Source organism: Equus caballus, chromosome 17, assembly GCF_041296265.1.
Source record: "Equus caballus isolate H_3958 breed thoroughbred chromosome 17, TB-T2T, whole genome shotgun sequence".
NCBI classification, from domain to species: domain Eukaryota; kingdom Metazoa; phylum Chordata; class Mammalia; order Perissodactyla; family Equidae; genus Equus; species Equus caballus.
Window position 1 is genome coordinate 67,709,248 of NC_091700.1, and position 14,975 is coordinate 67,724,222.

The following is a 14,975-nucleotide window of genomic DNA, read 5'->3' on the forward strand; positions in this document are numbered from 1 at the left end:
CCTTTATTTTGTTTTGTTCTGGGTGGGGGGATGTGATCCATTTTCTTACAGACAGGAAAAGGCAGACTCTTTGAACCATTCACGTCAGAGGTGAGAGAATTAGGATTTTATGTAGCAATACTTTATACCATGTCACAGGAACATGAACACAGAATCTCAGATTCCTAGTCAGGATGAATAAATTAAAATGAAACAAACGTTTGTTGAGAACCTTCTTTACCCATTGTCACGGATATTGCTCAAGACTTCAGCTAACCCAAAAGCCCTCTGTTCAAACTTTAAAATATATATATATTCGAATAAGACATCTCTTCAGATGAGTAAGTAGAAAAAAATTACCCTAGCAAAATCACGTGCTAGGGTTCCTGATTGGCCAGGAGAGCAGAGAGGAATAGTAACCCCCAGGCCCCCTCCTCAGGGCAGCTTTATGTGGCGCTCAGAGGCCCCTGCAGCCCGGCTTTCAGAAGTGGAGTCGGAATCCAACATCGCAGTTTCACTCCTAGAGCGAGTCTCATTCTGTACAAAAGATGAGGAATCTTTGGAGACATCATTTAAATGCCAATTTTCATGCTTCCTCTTCTAAGTTATGGCACTTAGAACATCAATATTTTAAACAGTTCAAGTATTTTTTAACTTCTAAATGAGTCATTTGCTCTCCTAGTAGAGAAGAGGTAAAATAAAACGTCAATACTAAAATGTGAACTACTTCAAAGATAAGAGTTAAGTACATTTCTCATGGTTCAATGGTAATTGGCTTAGAACTTGAAGGTACAACGCCACACCTGACAAGGGGAACTCACTGGGCTCCACAGGAATTCAACGGCTGCTGGAGAAAGTGGGCCCACTACTATCAGCATCACACTTATTATACTTCTTATGCAGTTTCCTCACAACTCTCACTGAGTTTTAAAGGAATTACTTGTGCCATTCAGAATTTACATGCATCTACTAATCAATTTCAGGTACTAAAAATTCCTAAGATGTCTCCAGATTGCAGTGCCTTCTGCTCCTCTAACAAGCCCAGTGCATCGGCCAGGGCAGACTCTCCATCTGAGGTCTTCCACTGCTCCATGACAGAAGGGAGGTTCTGAGATTTAGATGATAGTACCTTGGAAGTCATAGTCATGAGAAACCTAATGAACCAGAGCCCGTACGTCCTCACTCCGTATCTCCAAATGCTCTCAGCATGAGAACCACCTGGGGGATTTGCTGAACACCCAGGCTGCTTTCTTTCCTGTTCCCAGAGATTCTGATTCGGTAGATCCAGGGTAGGAACCCAAGGGATTTTGAAGCCATGGTCACCAGACCCCATTTTGAAAGACCTGAGGCTGCTTTCCATGCCGCAGGTTTCCAAGTCCTGAGACTGACATACTCTCCCACCAATTCAACTTGGTTCACAATCTCATCTTCAGTGTCATGCAAGAACATCTGCGTTCTCTGGCCATCCCTTATACACAGTTACCAAACCATACTACACCTGAGTAAAAACAATTTCTCAGTTTTCCATCTGAAAAATGATCACAATACTTGTTCTATTCCACTTTCTCATTGAATTGACACAAACATCAAACTATAATGCATAAGAAAAGTACTCTGAAGCATGAAAAGGATATTCACAGATGTAAAGTGGTACTCAGGTATAGCATGGCAAATCTTTAAACAATAAAGTACCTAACAGTACTAACAAAGTGTACCTAACAAAGTGTAACATGCTAAACCTCGAATTATACACATAACTTCATATTTGCAGGGTTCTCCCATGTATATCTGTTCAATCCTTCATGCTCAGGTTTTGTTTTTTTTTTAACAAATGAATAAATAACTGGGAACCAAAGGTGGTGTGGAAGGATAATGTATTTTGCAAAACTAAGCAGACTAAATCACTCTAACTCATGAGAGACACAGAATAAATGGCCCAGTTTTAAGCGCATGTGGTTTCTCTGCTTGAGTTGCCCAAGTGATTGTAATGGTACAGAATCAGGCTAAAGTCGCTGCACGTCTATAGTATCGTACGGTTTCAGTAGAAGGGAGCGTCTCCAGAATCACACTTACATCACCTTAAGACTCTAACTGAGAACATAACAGGGCAGCACTTACATAATTCTCTGGGTCCATAAAAATACTAGGCCCACAGGACTCCCATGGATTATTCCCAAAGTGTTACACAGAATTATAATAAAATCATATTAGATAAATAAAATGGCATAAAGAATCTGAAAGAGTGTGAAGCATGAAACTCAAATGTCAAACCAGTTAACCATAACACAGCTTCTACGTGAACAAATATCGGCAATTCCAAATTTATCTAAATGAATTCTGGAACAGCTGAACAGGCTTGAAAATTCAGTATCACAGCAAGAAGTAGGGGATAGTATAATGAAGTGAGGAAGGGAAGAGAGAAACCTATATGTCAGCTAAGAATGAGGAGAGCCCCAGAGACAATGGTTCCTCCTCCCAAAACTGGTACTAAGCCAGCATTCTTCCTTTACGAGTAACAGAGTTCTGCTGTCCAAACAAAAGGATGAATTATATCCTTTTACTCTGAAAAATCTGCTCTCAGATGGCAGCCTATACAAGGAGAAGCCCCATTCCTACCAACGTTTTTCCACACTATCTCTGCCTACCCAAGAATGTCCTTCCTTCTTCTCTATGCCTCCTCTCCAAACTCTCACCTCAAGACTCAGGCCCAATTCCACCTATGTTATCAGGCCAGGAGCATTTCCTGGTACCAACATTAACCTATACTACTTAAGTCCATAATGACCTCTGGGGATCTTATCTATTCACAGCTCTACTGAAAATCCTAAACTGTACACATATTGGCACTTGAAATATGCAGGTGGTTACACCCTTTAGCTAACAGCTAAATGTTAGAAGCCTTGAGTTATAATCTTACAACTGACACTGATTATGTCTGGGCTTTAGGCAAGTGACTGCATTACCATGTTCTTAATTTCTCTTGTGAAAAATGGTGACCACAATACTCTGCTCCATCTTCTCATTGAATTTATGCAACTATCAAAGGATAACGCACAATAAGGTAGTCTAAATTATGCAAGGGATACCTATAGATGCAAAGTAGTATTGTCGCCATCATTTTTCATCAGACTATGAACTCTGAAGAAGCCAGAGGAAGTACAGTTCCAGCATCAAGGAAATGCACAGATTAACCAAATTGATTCAGTGAAATAATCGACAGACAACATTATTTCAATATGTATTTTTCATGAAACATGAAAATAAAATAACGAGAACGATTCTTCAAGACCTGCAAAAACCACTGATTCTCCATGATTGCTTCACTTAGGACATTTCTAGAATTTTTTAAATGGCAGCTTAGTATTACCAAAAAAGCATCTTTTTTTGAGTTCAAAAACAGTCCGTTCTGACACTGAGAAGTCGCGTGATCTTGGAGAAGTTACTTAACTATTATTAATTACAAATGTCCTCATTAGTAAAGTGGAGATGATCACCACAGGATTAGCATGAGTGTTAGATGAGATTTTATCAATGACCAGACACATAGTCGTGTCCATAAACGGTACCCTTCATGGCTATTCCTATGAGAAATTCTATATTAGGATTATCTTCCAAATAAACTGGGGCTCAAGTCAGACTATCGTCTACCTGGAGCCTCAGCAACGTGCACTGTAAGTGATTGTTTTGAGGCTGAATTAACAAACGAATGTGCCTGAAATCAAGCTGAGAGTTAATACACATGATGCAATCTGAGCTCAATTAAGTGCTAAATTGGGTGAGCAGTGACTACAGATAGATTCAATAAAAGCGCAGAGAAGAGAGACACCAATGGGAATGCTTTATAGAAGAGAATTTTGTTCTGGGACTGGTCATGGGATAACCATGACCTAAATAAAAAACAGGAACAGTGAGGGTATTAGGTGAGGCAACAACTAGCAGCCAATAAATATCATATATATTAACTCTTTTATCCTCCTAGAAACTCCATGAGGTAGGTACTATTATAATCACCACTTTACAGATAAAGAAAACGAGACAGAGAGACATTAAGTAGCTTGTTTAGTCGCAGAAAAGCTGCCAGAGCCAAGACATAAACATAGTCAGTCTAGCTCCAGAGCCCCCACACTTAACCACAGAGTCATCGAGGTAAATCTATGTGAATAACTAGACATATATTTTAATTTACGTATACAAAATATTTTATATCATGAAATTAAGCAGAAATTTAGACTAACAACAATTGTAAGAGCAGTTGCTTTTTATTGATTACTTAATACATAGTGTACTTATGCTAAGCATTATGTATATAATTTCATTTACTCTAGCTGAATTCTATACCCTTTACTATATCTGAATTTAAATATAGGAAAATGCTCACATTCTTCTCAGAAACATTTCTCTAGTTCAAAAACACTGCATAGAAATATGACTATGCCCCAAGGACAATAATCCAAAGAAGCTAAAGACAAAATCTCTGCTTATATGTATTTATGGAATGTCGATGTGGAAATCAGAAGCCGACGCAGCAAATAAAATTTGGTGGGAGGGAGATGAGAGCAAATGAGGGCACATAGTCATGCAATGTGAATGGACAGAGACAACTGCCTCTCTATATATTTTATGAAGATAAAACAACAGACATTAAGGGTTTTGCCATACTCATTTACCATACTAATAATGATGATGTATATGAAAATGATGCTCCGTTGCAAAATAGTTGATGCTGAAAGGCTGGAGAAATTTTCAGGAACACATATAAGTTTTTAGTGAGTACAATATTGATGGGGGAAAAATATATGATCTTGTACATGAGGAGGTCATAAGTATGAGCCTGAAAATAATGTCCAGACTGTCAGATGCCTAAAATGTGCCAGTAGCCACTGTACTGTTTGTAGAAAATACTTCACCTCAAATACTTGGCCTCTTTATTTTTTTAGTAAATACAATAATATATTGATGATCCATTTTTAAATGATCTGAATACTCATCTTTTCATGGAATTTATAACAAAACTTGAAGCGACCCAGGAGACTTTTCCACCATCTTCTAACAGCTGCCTTAGCCGAGAGAGGCTGGAGGTTTTAAATCACAGTTGCATTAATTTCTTTCAAGTTGAAAATAAAAAAGCATATAACCAAGGTTAAAAAAAAAAAAATGAACCAAAGAAAATGACTTTATCTTTATTTTAAAGAACAGTAAGATTGTCTTATTTAGCAAATATAGGCTTTAAGACTGAATAATCTCAATCACCATCTTCATCGCTTTGTTGAAAAAGATATAATTAGTTATGACAAGAATATAGCAACGAGAGTGAAGTTTCAGAGTTGGAAACAGAATTGATCATGGGGACTATGAGTCATCTGAACATCAGAGTTCATTTACGATTGACGAGAAGCATATATTTCTTTACTAAGAAAATCTTTCTTCAACATTCCCTTAAGACAAGAAAAAGGACTGACCAGTGGATCAGAGACAGATTCATTTTTCCAGAGGCCACAGACACAACCACTCAGCAAGTCATTAAACCGATCAAACTCGCCACCAGGTCGAATGTGACTTGGTAGCAAAGCAACCATTTTCGTCAATGATTCTCCCCCACTCCGTACATTTGTAGACAACTTGACATGGTTCCATAAGTCACTGAGGCCCCATTCATTTTTTCAGTCTTTTTTTCTATCTGATCAAACTGATCAATTTTGACCAAATGCCAGACATTGTGACTTTTACATTACTGAGGGCTAGATCTTGTTGTCTTCCTTAGGGTGCTGGATGTTATTCTGGCAGAACTATGTAACTTGCAGATCAGTTTGATCCTTTCAAATCTCCATTTCAGGTCTGTCACGGCAAGTCCAGATCAGACTACTCTGGGACTAACTCAGTTCCATTGCTAAGCTGTGGCCCTTAGACCTCTACCAAATGCCCCATGTATGAACAGCTCTCTCCATTCTGGTTTGTGTGAACTTTCTATGAACTCCAAGAATTGTTCTGCCTATTGCCTTCATTCTTTCCTTGCCTTCCTCTGCACAAGAGCATTACTTAGCCAAACTCTTAAGCGGACCATTCTGAAGATCTCCAGAGCTCTGTGTACACCTCCTTTGTCTCTGTTATTGTTCTCCTTAAAAATTAGTTGCCTTGACCTCTCCAAATTCCAATCCCTGCCTGCTTAACTCAGTGCAACTGCTAAGCCCTGTGTGGGTTCTCCCTTCCTGCTTTGCCTCCAGGCAGGAGCCTGAGGCAACAGTAGAGTTCACCTCCTTTTCTACCCTACTCCCAAGGATCATAGTCCCTAACTGTCTGTTGTCCAATATGTGAAAAACCTTTCATAGATTCTGTCTGGTTTTCTAGTTGTTTATGTTGGGAGGTCAATTCCGATAACAGTTAATCCTTCATGATCAGAAGCAAAAGTCCTCCAAGGGTTAAATAAAGTATTTTTGTGAGACACTTTATAAAGTGTGAATCAATATGCAAATATTAGCACAAGAAAACATATCTAGATAAATACATGCCTCATGGTCCAGATTTTTTTTCCTTTTTTTAAGTTATTTTATTGAGGTCATATTAGTTTACAACACTGTGTAAATCCCAGGTGTACATCATTATATTTCAGAGGGAGAAAGGGGTAAAGGGGCACATATGTACGGTAACAGATGGAAACTAGACTTTTGGTGGCAAACACGGTGCAGTCTACACCGAAACAGATTTTTTTCTTATTCTACCAGAAAGACTAGTACACGAAGCAGAACACGATCTTGCATACACTAAAAATGTTCTGGAAAGATTAATTTCCCCAAAATCAAAATTCCCAAATTACTCAGAGTTTGAAATTTCTTTAAGAAGTGTTCCTTTTTACAAAGCACTGACCTATAAAAATGCAAATAACTCTTGGAAAGAAAATCATTTTATATTCTCCTCAATGAATGAGACTGCAGTTAGAACTGGTCATCCGTTGGTACCATGACCCATCACAACACAGAGAGTCTGGGTTTCGGGACTCTGGGGGGAGGAGAGTAAAGTTGAAGGAGAATGTACATTGCTAACGGGAAAGAAGCGGGGCAGAATCATCAACTTCATAGCTTTGCCCAGGGCAGGCCCAGAGGGAAAGAATTCGTCTGCCTGCTATATTTCCCTTGGGTACTATCTGTAATTACTATCACAGCTCATTGATTTTCAATTCTTTCTATTAATACATTTATTGGCCATTTTGACATAATCTTTTCCTGCTTTTGAAAAGATGGTCTTCTCATATTAGCAGTAAACGCAACTTCTGCATATGTTTTCCTTTGAAGCCAGCGAGTGACATGCAAAGACTTCACTACAGATCAAAAGATCTCAAGCAGTGGGTCATCAGAGAATATTAAATGATAAGCAAATTCATATGTCTTAAGATAATTCTACCAATTCACTAGCTATGCTGGCTCCTGTTCCACAGTAGGGGAGGTAATAATGAGACCCTGTCAAAGGGTAATGCAAGTGGCATTTTTATAGTGCCTTTTCTTCTCTTCTGAAAAAGTCATTAAAGTAACACTGTCTTACTAATAAGCTTTTACACACAGATGTATATTAAATCTTTTATGTTAAATTAAACATAGAGGTTTACTGAGGAAAAGAAGAAGGTTTGTTTGTTGGACTTTTTTTCTCCAAAGCCACTGAATTTTAATGTAACGCCCTGTCTTAAATAAGCATTCCATAGCACATGTCTAGGTTCAGCTACAATACTTGCACCTGCCTCTATTTATTTATTAAGCCTAAGGATTGGGGTCTTTTCTAAAATAGCCCCTGACTCAAAATATTCTCCATTTCAATATGGCACTGGCTCTCACTTACAATAAACAGCATCTGAAATAATTACTGTTTATTGAGCCCTGCCTAACTATTAGTTTCTTGTGCTGGGATGATGAGGAATAACGAGAAACATAAACCGTAAGTTCTGCTCTTAAGGAAGTTACAATAGAGTTGGCTTAATGGTGCTGGTCAGTTCTCTGTGATACAGAAATGCCTTCAACATCTTGTTATACAGAACGGTTTGCAAGCCGCCTCTAGGGAAAAGACCATTATTCTCTGTTGTCCTACCTCTAAAATCAGGGAGCTCAGAGGAATCTCTGGTCTGACCAGGCCTGATATTTTTCTGCTAGTAAGCCATGGATAATACAACTGAACCTACAGCTGTCTGCTGCCAGACTCCTGCCCTTCCCAGCCACATGGCTGTGGTAGAGAGACATCAGGCTTTCTCCCCCAGCGTGCCACAGAGAGGTCTTCTACCACCCAATTACTGACTGCTTGCAGTACTTTAAACTGGCAAAATATCCAATCTCCTTCTCTCTCCCTGCCACACCATTGCCACTATGCTCGACCCACAGGTCAGAACTGCACCTGCCTCTACAAGAGAAGAGAGAGGAGGAGGCACCAAGGGCATCACACTGCTGTGCTGGTGGAGGAACTCAGGTCACCTCCTTCTCGGGCTCCTCCAGCTTTAGGAAACAGGGAGGGTGACTGAGTGAGGACTGTTTCTTTCATGGCTCCCTCTAATATCTCTGCACCTACGTCTTTTTTTATACTTTTATTTACAGAGCTCTTCTTGTCTTTTTTTTTTTAAACATTTTACTTTAAAGAATTTCAAACATATACAAATACTAGGCAGAATAATTAAATAAGCCCCCTTGTACCCATCATTCAGCTTCAATAATGAAGGAATCATGACCAATCTCATTTCATCTCTAGCCCCATCCATTCTGCCCTCCCATTTTATTTTGCAGCAAATCCCATTTAATCATTTCATCTGTAAATATATCAATAAGTATATTTAAAGTAAATGAACTCAGAACTCCTTTAAAATTGTGGTCAAATACCATTATCATAGCAAAATATTCTATCATTTTTGTGTTAATATGATAATTGATTTCTGGCTTCATTGTTTTATTTTTTAAATGATAAAATCAAATCAGAACTTGAAGCATTTCTCTGGATATTATTACATAACAATTCAAATAAAAAATAAGGGTTCCAATCTGAGATTTACCTGAAATCTTCTTTTAGAATTATAAACGAATACAGATGTTGAAATCTCTATTAAATATCTCATGAGAATTGTAGTAACAGAAACCAAAGCAATGGGGCCCTTTTTATCCTTGTTTTTCTTCAAAAGGAGAACATTTATTTAGCATCCCCAAAGCAGGCAGATGCTTGTGAGGTTGGATGGTTCACTTGACTTCCCAGATGAGGAGAAACAGGCAGACAAAGATCAAATGGGACCCACACAGGTGGCACCTGGCTAAGCAAGCATCTTTACTCAGCTCTTCTCACTTTAAAGTCTATTCAATACTACTTCCACACACAGGTAGCTTCCTTGTAATATGACTGTCAAATCCATAATTGGAAATACTTCTCTCACTCCTTGCCTGTTACCAGAATCAAAGAATGTCAGGTTGAACCTGGGAAGGCCTCTTCTCCAACACACCCACTGTACAGATGAGGAAACAGAGGTCTGGAGATACAAAGTAACTTCATAATGCTATTCAAGCCAGTGAGCTGCCGAGCCAGGAATAAAATCACAGTTTATGTCTTTGAGGCAGTACCCTTTCTCTGCACTCCACCTTATCTTTGGGTGTAACAGTTGCAGGATTCCTCATCCTGCTGTAGTCCTCTGCCTAATAACATGCTAGAACATCCAAAGGCTGATGGCATTTGGGAAGCTCTTATAACAGCAGGACACCACACCAAAGGTCACAAAGTCATTCCAACACTCCTTGCTGTGCCCTTGAAGCCTATCACAAGAGCACGTGCCCTTCCCATGGACAGCTCAGCAGCACGTGCTGTATTACTGACAAGCCTGAAGAGAACCGAAGTCACATTTCAGGAGACTGCAGTAATCATCTACTTAGATCTCACAACACTAAGTATGCAAGTGCTACAGAATTCCAAACAGAAGGAAGGCACACAGAGTTGGTGTCAATATGCCACCGTATCTACCCAGTTCACATGGCTACAAGATGAAGACTCTTTCATCAATGAGAATATGCATTTCCAATTTTCATTTCTATGTTCACACAACCCTACGAGGTAGATGGAGCCACTTTATAAGCCCCTATTGACTGGTTTCATATTTTTCACCATGCCAGTTATAATGTCTGGACAAGCTGAATATATTTGCTGAGCACTTACCATGTGCCAGGAAGTATAAGAAAAATACAAGAAATAGTTCATGACCTCTAAGAGTTCACAGTTTAATTGAGGAGACACGACCACACACACACACCACAAAACTGTTAAGACAATGAGGTAAGGCAGTCAGAACTTTTCAAAGAGAGAAAGCCAGAGAGGCTAACTTGGACCTGTTCCACAGGCTTTCTTTAGGCTCTGAAATGTGCTGATCAGGTCCTGAATTCCTTGGAGGGGTGGGGTTACATGTAGAGACCAGCTGACAGGAGAAGACCTAAGGGACTATTTATAGATGGAAGGAGAGCACAGGCATATGCCTTCATGGTGCACTGAAACAGGAGGTCCACATAAAGAAGTATATCTCTACAATGCTCCCTGTAGCCTAAAAGGCAGACTAACTTTTCTTCCCCAAAAGACTGGATGCTAATGTCTGTCTTAAAAACAGAGTCTCAAAACTAGGTTTTCCAGAGTGATTATAGAGTCCAACCAAGGCACCAACTTCAGGCTTTCTCATTCACTGCTGTGACGCATAGGTGCATTTCTGTAACTTTTTCTTCACTGTAACTAATATCTTTTTCAAAGCCCATAATAACACGATTATTTTAATTTCACCAATACATCGACATTTTCTTATGAAGAATCAAACTTCAACCAGCCTTGAATAACAAATGAGGAAAGACTCCCATAAGACTGAAATCAAGAAATCATCAGAATTCTAGCACTCCTTATGTAAAAATAATTCTGAGATTCTGAAATCATACAGTATGTCACCCATCCCATTCTCCCTAATGAAACTCCAGTCAGTGACCAAAAATGAAGTTCATTAAAAGTCTAGATTTTATCTCTAATTTTAAAGAAGAGTTTATTTGAAGTATTACAAATGACTAAATACAAATTATTGTATTCTATAATACATTTCATCAAACACTGTGCGCTGCTTCTTAAAGCTTGACTGTCAAAGAGAACAAAATTATATCTGTCATGTATTTAAGAAATACATACAAAAACTTAGGAAAAGAATAAAATCAAGTTTCTATTTTCCTTCAACATACACAATCTAAATTAGGGCGAAAATACCAACATCAGCTCCACTCAATAGGAGGAAAATTGATTTTGATGAACAGACATTAAGCACGTAAAATCTATGAAACTACAAGTTTTTCTGTCCCTATTTGAGGACAGAAAACTACTTTTAATAAATAATGTGACATGAGGTTCTTATTCACACTGTAAAACCTCTGGGAATATTGGCTTTTTGTTTTTTGTGCTCCTAAATCTTTCACACAAACCTTACCTTACAAATGAAAAATGATAGTAAAGAGGAGAGAAGTATCTAGATATCATTAAAGATTTGCAGGACTGGTGACAACAATGCACTATCCCGGCTTTGACTAGTAGCTTTGACAGGTAGTATTTTCTGACTGGTTTTCTGTACTTTTTTTGCCTTTCTCTAACATATAGGACTTGAGTAGATTTACCGCCACTGAAGTTGAAGAACATACAGTCATGCACTACACAACGACGTTCCAGTCAACAACGACTGCATATACGACAGTAGTCCCATAAGATTAGTACCATATAGCTTAGGTGTGTAGTAGGCTGTACCATATAGGTTTGAGTGAGGACACTCTATGATGCTCATACAATGACAAAACCGCCTAATGATGCATTTATCAGAATGTATCCCCGTCATTAAACAACGTCATGACTGTATTGAAAAATAAAAGCAAGATTGTGAAATACATCACTTTTTCACTTTTCCATCAGCAGTGGAAAAAGGCCATCCTCTCTGAGTGAGATGTTATAATCTATATAATTTGTTGAACTTAAACATGAGGTGTGCAGAAATTTATTTTATTAAACTGATGTTAATGCATCTAGATTAAGAAAACAGAACTCTAAAGAAATAAAACAAATCCTTCTTGTGGTTAGGTTAAACAATAAAAATAAAGACTAAATCGTGTGGAGGATATAGAGTTTAACTTGATGAGTCAGGCTAGAAAATCCAGGTGAACACAAGACTTTTTCTGAAGGTTGGTCTACAGTCAACAAATACTACTAATAACTGCCACATAGTCTTTGCTCTCTCATCGTGTTCTATTGCGTAAGTTTGGGGTTGAATCTATGTGAGCCAGTCATTATGTCATGGATAGAACTGTGGAGCTGACATACTCACAAAGTCCATTTCAGAGCTGCGACAATCAACACTGAACACAAAGGTGAAATGATGTCCTCTACCACGGTGGGGCTCTGTTTCAGACACAGGCTTACACTGAACAAGAGAAATATGTATTGAAATGCCATACACCCTGCCACACATTGCTCAGGAATGGAGAAGTTACTGGAGAAGCCCTCTAAGTGTTACCATCTAGATCTATGCCCTCGGATGTCCTCATTACGAAATCCTTTTGGAACATCAGTTTTCTAATCCCTTGAATGGGGTCCCAAACGAACTCATGCACACTGATTTTTATAACAGTGAGCTTTTATTCACATTTAAAGTTTCTTTTGACTGCTCAATTAAAGAACATTGCTAATGGTCTACGTTGATTTTCTGAATAAGAGAAACACTAAAAGATTAAGATAAAATACTTATTTATGTCCTTTTTTCTGTCTTCGGTACTGCCTCAGTGGTGGTGGTTTAATAAGACAGTTACACAGTGTGCACTCAGGTCCATGAGCAGTGCTTTCTCCCTTAAATACAAAATGCGGTCAGCTATCGCTGCAAGCCATCAAACTGCCCTTATTATGATGTTAACTAGGAGAGCTATAAATGTGAACCTCCTACATCCTTTTTAAAAAACCTAGCTGTGCTCTTAAGTCTTCATATTTTCAGTAGCCATAAATTAATTCGTCAATTTGGTTACATATTGTTAAATAACCTTTCTTTTGCTTTTATGTGCTTTTCAAACTCACTGACCGGAATTTCATCAACTGTTTTAGCCCTCATTGAGTAAAAAAGGGTAAATACAAATGTCAAAAGAAAAATCCATCCAACAAACAGTAGCATTCCCATACCTGTATTCTGCAATTTCCTAATTTAGGAAGAACCAAGCTATTTCGACATTGAGGTTATACTCCCACCTTATTTTCTAATACTTCCTCTTCGCTTTGGATTTCTATTAGCTGTTCAAAACATTCACCAATTTAAACAAAGTCATCTGGTTCTTATAAGGTCATGATGCCTTCCTAATCTCAGGAAGTTAGTAATATTTGAGGCTGGTAAGAATCAAGCACAGTCTCAGACGATTTTAACTCAAGAGAGAAAACCTTAAGCAAGTGAAAACCAGAAGTGTTCTGCAAACCTAGGCTCTGGAAATGACTGCCACTATCATAAAGAGAAGGAGGTGGGGCATCCTCAGAAACTTCTGCTTACCCCTTGTTCAGATTCCAAAAGCTCTGTTTTGACTCTGACTGCCGGCATCCCATCAAGCATTAACATTCTGTTCTCAAAGGAGTTGATATTCTGAGAATAAAAAAGAGAGAGAAGGAAATTCAGCTAAAAAGCATTCAAAAGAGGACATCTGAGAGAGTCTTCCTCCACCGTAGTACATTGAGCGCTGCTAACCTAATTTTTTAACAATGAAGTATGATTAAATGAGACTATCAGCATAACCAATTATCCCCCCATTCTGAACTTTCATTTGAAATAATGACCAAGAAGTTGAATTAATCAGTCTGATTCTCTGACCTCTGGGTTGGAGGTCAGACTGTAATAAACTGGAATAAGGAAACCTTACAGTAATTTATATTTATGGGGCTGAAACAATTCATCACACTTCTGCAATAGTGGAAGGAAATATAAGGCAAGTTTCTTTCTTCCTTATTTCTAGAGGTTGTCTTGCTTGCAGAAATCCGTAAAACAGAAAATAGATAAAAATAATTTATAGACTCTCATATTATTGTCAAAGTCTAAGTAATTTTTTAAACAAGATAATATAATTCTGGACACATTGAATTTTGGCATCATGGCAATTCTGATCAAATGAAAATTTCTACATATCAACCCCAAATATCTCCTTTAAAAACAACCAGCATAAGTCTTGGATTAAGAGTAAATTCCTAAGATGAAGTCATAACCAAAGAATAAATAACAATTTGCTTTCTGTTCTGGTATACGTTTGGCTCAGTATGCCACCTCTTGAAAGAAAAACTTTATTTCTACTGTGGCCCGATAGAATTTCAATAACATTTATAAAAAGATTAAATCAAGGTTATTTTCTACTAATTTTCACTGCTTTGGGGATTCTTCTGAAATCAATAACCTATGAAGGGAGTCAGAAAGCCACATATCAGTGCTTGCTTAAGGCCAAAATCAAGCTCCTGTTTTAAAAGATGTTTAGCATGCCAATTTTACCCTCATATACTGACGAAACTAAGAAATTGAAATGAGTAAATTTGACTGAGTTTGGAGAACGATTCCTTTGCTCAATTATAGAATGTAACCACGTGACACTAAAGTGGCTGTATTAAAAGAAAGAGATCTGTTTCTAAATATTTTGCCTACATGGTGACAAAGGTTAATATCATTTCTAAACCTTCAGGTTTTCACCTTTCATGAAGTTGCTTTTCTACCAAATAGACAGTTAAATAAAAATAACTCCCACTTCAACAAATCATAAATTAAATATTTTTATTACCAAATAATACCAACAGAGTGCAGTATAGTGAAGCTCTAATTATTTCTCCTATTTCTTGACTCTTTTTGTTTAAGAAAAGTACTCAAAGAAATAAAATTTATAGGGCCTCATCACAAATATTTTCTCCGAGAAATCAACACTAAGAAAAAGCAAATTTACTCTAGAGATAATGAGCATTTAAAAATTTCCTGCTACCTAGTC

At 37.9% G+C, this 14,975-nt stretch overlaps 1 protein-coding gene across 7 annotated transcripts in view; it reads right to left on the reverse strand.

Annotated features, from left to right (window-relative positions):
- KLF12 (KLF transcription factor 12) overlaps positions 1–14,975 on the reverse strand; it is a 585,204-nt gene that overhangs the window by 221,967 nt on the left and 348,262 nt on the right. For 5 of the 7 annotated variants that reach the window (XM_070239860.1, XM_001496646.6, XM_070239861.1 and 2 more), the window contains one exon: positions 13,511–13,600. The exons of the other annotated variants lie outside the window; for them this stretch is intronic. In XM_070239860.1, the coding sequence (XP_070095961.1) occupies positions 13,511–13,600 (90 nt within the window). The remainder of the gene's footprint in view (positions 1–13,510; positions 13,601–14,975) is intronic. 7 annotated transcript variants of the gene reach the window in all.